Here is a 10,838-nt window from a genome sequence, read left to right as displayed (position 1 = left end):
CATAGTTAAAATTATTTCTCAAGTTTTTTTTCCACGTGTATGAAGTAAATAATGAACATTTGCTGCAAACTTTTTTATTTTTTTATATTGTTGTACAAAATGTCTCCTTGGTGATCAGAAAACCCCAACAACATCAAATAATAACTATTTAGTCTGATCTGTCTTTACATTTCTGGCTCAGCAATATTAAAGTTGTGTGGCTTCTCATTTAATCCTGTTTCCATCTGCTGTAACAAGAGTAAAGCCAGATGTTTCTGTTCACTCTCTCGTTTTTTTATTAGGTGTGTATTTATGCGATAGGTTTTTCTTTTGATAGTTGGCTCTGAGTAGGACAGTGAAAGATTTAAAATGCCCAAATAAAAAACAAATCAAACGAAGATAAGAGATGATACATGACACAACTCATGACACAACACAAAATTTAGGACTTAAATGCACAACTCAGAGACACAGGAATAAGGTAAAACAACAGACAAAGTCAAGTAGAGACGAGGAAACAGGATTGGTTCAAAACAAGTGCACACTGACATGGACGTTTTTGACTTAGTGTCTCATTCACATGGCCTTTTGAATGAAGGACTTAAATCTATAATCTGTTTTAAGTATACACAATGTTCATTCCTTCCTAAATGTCTTATTTTTAATAGATGTTTATGAATCTGTAAAGCCTTTTAACTGCCTTGTGGCTGAGTGGTGCTATAATATAACCTCAATACACTTGCCTTGCCTTGGCTTAGCAGTGCATGAGGAGCTGTCTACAGCTGTCTGCCTTTGATAATATTCACCGTTTATCATGATTTTCAAATATATTATTGCTCATCCTTGAGTCCTCTGATCCTGACAAACTGAGTGACACTATTATCTGTCTGAGAGTTAGCTTTGAGGCTCCTTGTGAAATTAAACTCATTCTCTCCCTTTAGTTTAATACAATTTTCATGTATTTCATTTTGATATAAAACTGGGGAAACAGGTGACAGAATCCACCTTACATGTTGTGTCTCTTCCTTTTTAATGCATCGAAAAACTGGAGAAAACAACAGGCTAGCTGTTTCCCCCCGTTTCCAGTCTTTGTGCTAAGCTAAGCTAAGCTGTATCCTGGCTACATATCTTCTTATATTACAGACACAGATACAGAATGAGCACTAAACCTTTTATCATCCAACTCTCATCTAAATCAAACAAGAGGTCTCGATGCCAAACTATCCCTTTAAAGTAACAACAAGGCAGTGCTTCCTGTGAGCTCATGGGGGCTTCCTGCTGGAATGACTGGTATGTCTAAACTCTCAGTGTGTGTGAAAGTGTGTGCTGGATGTGTGTAACCTGCTCCTACATCATGTGTTTGTTCAGCTGAAGGAATTTTCTTGGTCTGGCAGTGGTTTATATTTGTGTGTAATGAGCTTCCGTGAAAGCCTCTTGTTTACACTGTTATACTGTCATAAGTCAAACTGTAACAACAGCAGCAGCAGCAGCAGTGTTATGACCTACAGTCATCATCCCCAAATCATATAAAAGCCTCAGTCTGCTACCTATCCATTCATAGGCGATGTGTATGTTTGTGTAAATTAAAAACAAAGGTACATCTCCTGTCCAATAAACTTTTATTAGATCCATATCAAAACTTCACGCTTCCTCTTTACACAGACTGTCATTGTTGTCATGGTAATTTATTTTAAAAGCAAAACTTTCTGTTTTTACACTATGTAGAAATATATGTGTGGTTCTTTGCAAATGATCACGTGTGTTTGACATACAACTTATATTGTTTATATCTACTACAAAGGATTGTTAAACTGTCTCAATACATCACAAACCTACAAGTGGTGGGTCAACGTGTGTCAAAGAGCGCTTGTTTTTCGATCGCGGTTGTGCTAGGATAATTGGATCCATTTAAGGAGGTGGAATGAGAAAGTTGAAGTAGTCTGGATCTCCGGCTGATGCATTACTCATAAGTGCCGGGGTACAACATGTAGCCAGTAAAGATATTGTTCTGGGGAGATGTACAGAGCTTCCTCCCGGACATCAGCTCCAGGTAGACCTGATCGCCTCGCTGCATCTTCAGTGTTACAACCTGAGAAAAGAGTAAATACAGCCATGACAAAATCACATCAAAGGAAGGATTGTTTCCCTCCAATTTATACTTAGAGCTACAATTGTAACATTTCATAACTTTATGTGTCGCTACCATGTTCTTGTGCAGTCAGATTGTACAAACTTCTCACCTGAGTGGCGCTGTCTTCTCCATCCTCTCGATTGTTCTCCCACACACTGACCACCAGCTTCCCGTTCATCATCAGCTGGACCTACAGATACCATTAATAACACAAAAATTACTATATAAACTCCTCAGCTATGCAGGTAAAGCAGTGAAGTGTATTTTCAAATCAGAGATTTGCTGAGTCTGGTTTCAATCTGGTTTGTTTACTTTATGGTAGAGGCGTCCACCCTTTTCCACAGATGAGTAAACGGTGAAAGACAAGACATAAACACCCGAACAAGGGGCAGTGAAGGCACCTGCAGAGGGAGGTGAAGAGTTAGGGATGTACGCCTTACATGATGCTGGGTAAAGCTTTCATAAGCCATTTGAATTTACTCTTTCTGTGTCTGTTTCCTACCCAAAGCGGCATTATATCCATTGCCGTTGTTGAGAGTGACATTGGAGAAGGGCATTGGCACATTAGTATTGAAAGGACCGAAACAAGGTTGAGCAGATCCAGAAATTGTGGTGGCGACATTTGTATTCATTCTGGCTGTGAAGGCAACTTTGATGGCATCTGAAAGTATGAAAGAGATTTATTGCACAACAAAGCTCAGGGTCCTCAACAGATATTTGGATTTTCTAAACAGTATGTTTACCTGTGACAGCATTTACTCTGTCATTCAGTCTGCTTATTTCGTGCCACAAATATTTAACCGTTATGAAGGTATCCTCCTCCACTTCGTGCATTTCATTGGCTGCACAGCAGCAGCCACGTTGGCGTTTGAAAGTACAGTTGCAGTCCCACTTGTCACAGGTCACAGGTCCCTTCCATTGGACTGGACAGAGATGGAAGAAGGGTAAGATATGGATCACAGATGTGGGTTCAGCTGTGTCAGCTTGGAGCAGGATGTTGCTGCAGATGAACATGCTTGCTGTGTCAGCAGCGATTCAAGCTGATAGAGCACATATTTGTGTTGCAAATTATTCGCAAAAGATGTGGATAACACAATCCATAAATGTGATGTAGACATGAATGTATTGTGTGGGTGAGTGCTGGATTAAAGGAATGAACTATGACCGTTTGTATGGCTTACGTGCAGCCTGTTTCAGCATCTCGCCAATGGTCTGGGTCTCGGTCTGGGCTTCTACACCACCACAGAGAAACAGCGACCCCAACAGCAACAAAACTGGTATTACAACCATCTGAAAAAAAGTGGTAGTCAGTATTGGACTGGACCAGAGCGGCTCAGTGGTCAGAGCCGCATCAGGAAGTCAACTTAAAATCTAACATAATTCCATTACTCATCTTTAATATCACTTACTGGGACTATTCAGGTTCATATTTAACCTTGAAAATCGGGCACAGACTTCAAAGCAGTTTGAGAAGACGTGTTGCTCGTTGGCTGTTAAATCTGTTTGAACATGCATTAAGCAATTTTTGGATATTCCAGCACATACAATCTTTAAAGTGCCAAAAAAACAATTCATAGTGGGATGAGCACGTTGTTCTAAGCTGGTCTTTGCTTGCTAAACAAGTTATTGCCTCAATAACCTTACCATGCATAGTTTTTGTAGCTTTGTGCTTCAATCGAGTGGTCACAAATGGCTTAAAGGAGAAATGTGTAGGATTTAGTGGTATCTAGCATATCTGCAGATGTTGCAACCAACTGAACACTCCTTGCATCACCCTCCCCTCATGGAGAGTTTTTGGTGGCTTGCAAAACTTCTGAAAAAAGTCAATGGCGCTTTTTTGAGCCAATGTTTAATTTGTCCCTATTGTAGAAATATGATGGGACAACATGGCGGACTCCATAGAAGAAGACCTGCTCCCTATGGAGATATAAATTATTGTAATGTAACAAAAACATAACGATTCTTAGTGAAAACGTACTTATTAATATTATACACAATTTATGCCAATAGATCCCCCTAAAACCTACACACACAACCTTTAATGTAGATATAAATCAGCACATAAAATACTAAGACATTAATACAAAGGTAAAATTATCTAAAAGTAAGTAAGTAGAAGTGGAAATTACTGACAAATCCACTTGCATCATGCCATTAAGTGTGCTTCCAGCTATATAATTAACATTTCAACAATGATCCTCCAACTTAAGATGTGTTGTTCTTTTCTTGTCTCAAAACCACAATCTCTTAATCATTATACAATACAAATAGCAATGTAAATTCATACATATCCAGTTGGTCACTTTCTTTATCAAGGCCATTGCGTTGGACAGAGGTTGAAGCCAGACTGACCAATTTTCTATCATTATTATTTTTTTAATTGATATAATTGTGAGCTTTATGTAAGGATAGAAAAAAAACTTACGGTGTTTTCTGTTCCTCCCTCTCCTTGTTCTGAAATACTATGTCAAGTTCTGGAGAGTTTATGAAACGGAGAGCTTAAAGCAGGGGATGTGTTTTAGCTTCTTATTGATGATCTTCAGGTGATCCACCCCAGGAGGAGGTGAATGACGGGAGCTCCACCTCCTCACATGTAAGCACAACACACACACACACACACACACACACACACACACACACACACACACACACACACACACACACACACACACACACACACACACACACACACACACACACACACACACACACACACACACACACACACGCACGCGCACACACGCACGCACTGATACTCCAATCCACCCACAATGAGAGCCACATACGTCCCTGGTAATACAGATCAATAGATGGTTTACCTTTATTGTGATGAAGAACAAGTCATCTCATTGCACCTTTCAGCACCATAATACTTCTTATTTAGGACAGCAGTGTCTGGTTGCGATCCTTCCAGAGGATGTTGGCTGCATAGGAATGCTGATATGGAGAACACGGAAGTCAGGTCCCTGAGGATATCATAGTCTACAGACAAGAGAACAAAAGAAGCTGATATATCAGTTCATCGATAAAGGCCTAGATCTGACAACAATATCCAGTGTTACCTGGTTCTCATGGTAGAAGTAAGGGAGAGCTTTTGTGTTCCCATAATCACTTTCTCTACAGACGTTGCTGGAAAACCAGATATATTGATTGTAGTTTATTGTGGGTTGAGTTACGTGATGGTTACTTGGCACACTCTATCATCATGCCAATGAAATTATCTGTTGTTAAGGGGCAAAACAATGCAACAATGAAGTCATGAAGACATTCACGAGGATTACTCGGTGTTTTTCAGCTTTTATCTTGTTTTTCAGTCATAGATTCAGAGACAGACAATTTCTGAAGGAAAGATTGGTTTAAAGATTTTGCCAAGTGGATCTTAGGTTGTTCTAGATTATTTCATATGAGAAACCCTGATTACTGTTCTTTGGGAGCAGTTTGGAAACAAGACACCTTTAACTTTTGCGCCATCATGACTTACTGAGGACACAGCAGAGTGCCCACAAAAAAAACAAAAAAGATTTAGACAATGAAAAATAGCTTAAAAATCTGGTCATATTTATGGTTTGTGAAGGATCAAGAGTTTTGCAGTGACACTTTTCAAGCCATGCAAACATGTCTCTAGGGATAGCAATGCTGCGCTGCTGTTTAGTCATCACTTTGGTCTAAGGTGCATAATCTCCCAAATGTCGATAAATTGATTTCGGTTTGTATTTGATTGATATGAAATTTTTATTTGTGGAACCATAAGATTGAAGATTGGTTTTAATAAAATATCTGGACAACTATTGGACAGATTGCCAGGAAATTTGGTACAGCTGTTTATGTTCCCCAGGACTGCTGATCTCTTGACTTTTTAACCAGTACCAGTAATTTATATAATCTCAAATCAGAATGAGGAGTGGCTTTTTTCTGTTCTTTCAATTTAGCCCATGCCCAACATACCAAATATCAAATATGTAACCAGTAGAGTATAACAAAAAATCCCACTCCCTATCACTGTACTGTAGATTGATTTTTGTTCAACATACGGGACCATGGAGATACATGTTGGAGAGGAACAGATGTAATGTATTAACGGTGTCTAGCTGAAGCTAATTTGCAGCCTGCTAGCTAACATAATGTTTTGAGATGAAGACTAAAGCCTCTATGGAGTCTCTGTAGTGATGGAGTATTTCCTGCTTGTGCTGCTGTCTTCATAAGTAAAATGTCAGTCAGATGTGCAGCTGCTCTTGCTGTCAATCATCTCGACTGGTTGTTTATAACCTGAAGTTGCACAGTCATTTGTGGCTGTCCTTGCTTTTCCTGAAGTCCTATTAGATAACAGGGTGTTACCTGCATTAACACCTGTTTTGAAGGTTGTCCTCTCCTGGGACGCTGCATTGTCTTTATTTTTTTTTGTTAACCACCTGCGTGTATAGAGTCTCAAGTCAGCTGACCTGAATCTTCTCATACTGTCTCATGTTCCTCTTATCTATTAGATGGGGACCACGTGGTATGAGGAGTGTTTTTGTCTTCTTTGCACATATTTCTTCAAAACAGAAGCGCCCTTGATATGATTCCCATAACAGCATGGGATAAAGATGACATGTCGTGCGCTGCGCGAAACCAGAGCTTTGGATTACTTTGCACTGGTCTGTTTGAGATTGTTTGATATGGAAGTGAAAAAGTTAATTTCAGTGGCAGCCAGAAAAGTACCTTTTAGAACTGCTTTCTGAGGTCTGAGTTTTTCTTTTGAGTGAAATAAGTTATTTTCTCATTGTTTGAGGTCCCACTGGTCCCAAAGTTGTTTGTGTAAAAAAGAAATTACAAAAAAAATGCAAAGTTCTTTCTATGGTTTGTTTTCTGATTTCATTACAATACAATGTGGAGAAAAGCATTGAAGTGGTGACCCGCAAACTAGGCTTGATAGTTTAATGAACATTGAATCAAACAATTAAATATTTAACATTATGTGATGTATGTGTAAGGACATTTGTCACAGGTGGATGACAAATTAAACAAGAAACTAAATAAATGTCTTTGTTAAGTGTCAGACCACCACGGTACACCAGAACAGCCTCAATGCTCATCGGCATTGATTCTGAGGGGGGATCAGAAAGTTGTGAGCGAGAAGTACAGAGAAGCTATAATCTTAGTAAGTACTCATGAAGGGGTCTAATTTTCATACTAAGTTCCGTTGTTTAGTAAAAATCAGCACCTGAGTCAGACATGGTTTTGTGAGCAGTAGTCCTGATGTGTCGGCGATTTCTTTATGCACCTGTAACTTGAGAGAGCGCACATCAAAGTGTGTGACAAATTACCGGGGAACAGAAATAAGTAGCAGGGAGACAAATCCGCCGAGTAGGGGCGAGAAACTTGTGTGTTTTCGATGCGCTGTGCCACCGTGCCACAAATTTAACCCCGCGAATGACAAAGAAAACCCACTTCCGACCTAATGCGCTTTTTTTTTTGTTTTTGGACAGTGATGTTTTTCCCCTCAGAAACGTGAAAGTCACTCAAAACACCTCTCCGGGCTTGTTGCGTCTATAGCTCCGTGCTGATTTGCACACAACAGGAGCGGGCTGGGAACCTTCTGATGCACCCTCGTACACATCTGTAGTCGTCTGCTTGAAAGTTGGAACACCCTTCTTCCAAAAGATATCTACTCATTTGGTATTTTGATGATGTCTAAGACTGTCAAACTGCTACCTAACACATCGCTCCACTATTTGGAAGATTGTTTTTCTAAACACACATCTGATGACAGCAGTGGCCAGTGACGTTATGTTTTCAGAGAGTACATCCGTCTGTCTGTCCATCCCAGCTGCTCACAAAAGTCAGGTGCTGATGTTGACCAGGCAACGTAACTTGGAAAATGTTTCATGAAGTTTTTAGCTTTGCCCTGCTCTGTGCATGTTACAGGAGCAGTCTTGAACGTTTTTGATCCACTCTTGAACGTGTTAAATGTCGAGCCCTGTTAATGCTGAAGTACTCAACCTTTACCTCTGTAAAACTCATGATGTATTGGCACCTATGTTACTCAAACTGCATCTTTCAGTTCAATATGGAGATTCAACATAGCCTCAAGCTGCTAACCTCAAAACCTCTTCTTAACTCCAGACTCCACAATTTTTTTAATGTTCAAGCTTCAGACCAATCAAGTACCATCATTTGAGGCAATTTTTCAGATTTTATCAAGTGCTCATAGTATTTGATGTGTAAAAGGTTCCTCTAAAAAACAACAACAACAACAACAACAACAACAACAACAACATTATTTTAGTTAAATGCTTAATGTGGCTTACATTGAGTTTAATATAGTAAACATGGCAAAAAAGTCTTAAATTAAACTGACTACATGTTAACACATGAATCTACTTGTACTTGGGTATCATATTGTAATCTTCACTCTATTATGGACACCTTGCTGGTGATGTAGTTTGATATGGTTCATTTTCACCTTGAGATTTTATGTGGGGAAAGTTCATACACAGAGGTAACTAAATTATAGATAAAGTGCTTTATTTAATTGTTCACTCAATTTAAAGTTTTTTCCCTCCAAAATAAAAATAAAAATAGACAGCAAAGACAAGGTATTATTTTAATACTTTAATATCATCAACAATTTCTCCAGTGTAGACGTCACACATTTCAGTTTAAACAAAATCAACTGTAAGGCTAACAGCTTAGTTTAACATCTTGATTGAATTCCTTGTAAATAAACAGGTGTAGGGGTGTTTAAGTGTGTATCTCTCAAGTTGAATGCCACTTTTTCAGCAAGAAAAATATAAGCTATAACAGAACACAGCAGACTGGCATGAGATGAGACACCACAGACTCTAACCTGTAAGTGGGGTGAGAGTTGGTGCAAAAACCATCCTCCTAAATTATTCATTAGAATAAAGCAGAAAGCTGCTGAAAGTGTTATAGTGGCCCTCATCGCAGAGGGAGCAGCCTGGGCTTAAGTTGACATACACCTTGTCTCCAGTCATCAGAGACAGGGCCACCGCTATGGTGGCGCTGTCTTCTTGGTCTTTAGCGTTTTCTTCGCTGACCCTGGCATATGCTTTGCCGTTAACCAGCAGACTGGCGCAGGCGGCCAGATGCCTACCAGGGGAACCGGCGTCGCTGTAAGCGGTGACTGTGATGCTGTAGACACCAGAGCGGGGCACCGTGAAGATACCAGTGCTCGCATTGTAGGCTCCTCCCAGGTTGAGGAAGACAAGTTCGTACCGGATGGTCATGTCGACGTTGAAGTCGCCAAAACACCTAAATTTCTCTGATGCGAATAGAGTGGCAGTGAAGGCGATGCGGCTGGCTGGAAATGCAAAGAGAAAACGGCAAGTTAGAAGAAGAGGCTTTTACCATCTACAGTCTCACCTGTGTTGTGTAACTCGTGGACACGTCACTCACATTCAATAATTTCGAGGCAATGTTTTGTTTTTGTGTATTCCTTCTCCAGCTCAATCAGGCTTGCGTTATATTGCATCTTTATCTTGTTCACCTCTTGCAGCATCGCGCAGCAACCACAAGCGAACTTGTCCATGCCGCACGCTGAACACAAAAGGCACATAAAATACACTTGCAGATGAGACAACACACATATTATGCAGCCACAATTCCTCACCACTGCTTGGGTTGGGATCATTGTCTACTACTCCACGTACAGGTCCGGTCCAGGAGTATTTGTCATCAGCAAAAACCGCATGCAGCAGACACAGCAGTACAAGAGCTGGGGAGGAAAGAGTGCAAGTCAAGTTCCACTAAAACCGCAATAGGCTTTGTATTGCACATTATATAGTGTCGATGTATTCAGTCTCACCTCTCATGCTGACGCTAAAAAATGATAGCTTCAGAAGGATGGAAGGTGTGATAGACTGATCAGCAGGGGAAGAGTCATGGATATATACTTTTCTAAGAGCTCCTCCCTTATTCCCTCTCACTTTTATTCCTCCTCTGTTGACATCGCTCCACCTTGTTTTGTCTTTTTTATTTAATTGTCCGCCCCTGTTTGCCTTTATATCTGTGCAACTGGGGATGTTTTATTGTCATCACCGGGCGCTCTCACTTTCTAAACACACACAGAAGCAGACACATGCCCTCCAGGGCTTTGTTGTTGACGCGATCGGGTGTTGTCTATCGTCTGGACAGAGGTGTCTGCTGTCATATCAGCAGACAATAGTTTCAATGCTAAATTCTGTGTGGATTTTTTTTTGACATGCAGAAAGTCACAAGTGAGCTTCAGGAAGCTGCATGGTGCTTTTATATGGATGTACTGTTTCCAGTGCGATAGAGTGGTTGATTGCACCACTAATCTGTTCGTGACTTTTCTGTTGGTGTGCCAGAAACAATGTGTTATCGTGACCTACAATCAGACACATTGTAGGTAGCACCTCATTTAACCTTGACACTGTTTCCTTCACTGCTTTTATTACTGATATGATGTGTTCAGAGGTATGTACAGAATGACCTTCAAAAAGTCAGTAATATATTTGAGTTCATGATGAAATTTGTGTTTATTTAGACCACAAAGTAATGTGTATCCTATTTTGGTCACACTTTATTTATGATGGGCGCTCACTAGTAAATTATCTTCATATTCTTTACGGAAGGTAGTGACTCCAGGCTGATCATGCTTAACTTCAGTCATTTTATTAACACATACCAACCTTATTTTCTTAATCCAACTTTGTCAACAACAACAACAACAACATGTTCAATGTAAATGTCATATTTTGGGTCTTTT

General features: G+C 39.9%; 2 protein-coding genes across 2 annotated transcripts; both read right to left on the bottom strand.

Annotated features, from left to right (window-relative positions):
* Positions 1-1,581: 1,581 nt before the first annotated feature.
* Positions 1,582-4,595, bottom strand: cbln18 (cerebellin 18). The gene is made up of 7 exons (XM_069691063.1): positions 4,536-4,595; positions 3,292-3,400; positions 2,854-3,033; positions 2,613-2,771; positions 2,423-2,511; positions 2,220-2,300; positions 1,582-2,068 (listed from the first exon to the last, which is right to left on the bottom strand). The coding sequence occupies exons 2-7, from the start codon at positions 3,398-3,400 to the stop codon at positions 1,940-1,942; spliced, it is 747 nt and encodes a 248-aa protein (XP_069547164.1). The 5' UTR covers positions 4,536-4,595; the 3' UTR covers positions 1,582-1,939.
* Positions 4,596-8,717: 4,122 nt separating this feature from the next.
* Positions 8,718-9,758, bottom strand: LOC138616610 (complement C1q-like protein 4). Its single transcript, XM_069691052.1, has 3 exons — positions 9,720-9,758; positions 9,506-9,646; positions 8,718-9,410 (listed from the first exon to the last, which is right to left on the bottom strand). The coding sequence occupies exons 2-3, from the start codon at positions 9,636-9,638 to the stop codon at positions 8,980-8,982; spliced, it is 564 nt and encodes a 187-aa protein (XP_069547153.1). The 5' UTR covers positions 9,639-9,646; positions 9,720-9,758; the 3' UTR covers positions 8,718-8,979.
* Between the last annotated feature and the right edge of the window lie 1,080 nt (positions 9,759-10,838).

This window comes from Brachyistius frenatus, unplaced genomic scaffold, assembly GCF_029030835.1.
Source record: "Brachyistius frenatus isolate BFR_SWC_R1_liver_20210118 unplaced genomic scaffold, ASM2903083v1 Contig_1, whole genome shotgun sequence".
Taxonomy (NCBI): domain Eukaryota; kingdom Metazoa; phylum Chordata; class Actinopteri; family Embiotocidae; genus Brachyistius; species Brachyistius frenatus.
Note: the sequence above shows the minus strand (reverse complement) of the source record. Positions and strands in the feature narration are given on the sequence as shown.

Excerpts from the sequence above, each read along its gene's own strand:
- cbln18 (XM_069691063.1), bottom strand. The coding sequence starts at position 3,400 with ATGGTTGTAATACCAGTTTTGTTGCTGTTGGGGTCGCTGTTTCTCTGT. Across the intron at positions 3,034-3,291 it reads GATGCTGAAACAGGCTGCAC|TCCAATGGAAGGGACCTGTG; the intron begins GTAAGCCATACA and ends ATCTCTGTCCAG. Across the intron at positions 2,301-2,422 it reads GTGGACGCCTCTACCATAAA|GTCCAGCTGATGATGAACGG; the intron begins GTAAACAAACCA and ends TGGTATCTGTAG.
- LOC138616610 (XM_069691052.1), bottom strand. The coding sequence starts at position 9,638 with ATGGACAAGTTCGCTTGTGGTTGCTGCGCGATGCTGCAAGAGGTGAAC. Across the intron at positions 9,411-9,505 it reads TTGCCTCGAAATTATTGAAT|CCAGCCGCATCGCCTTCACT; the intron begins GTGAGTGACGTG and ends TTGCATTTCCAG.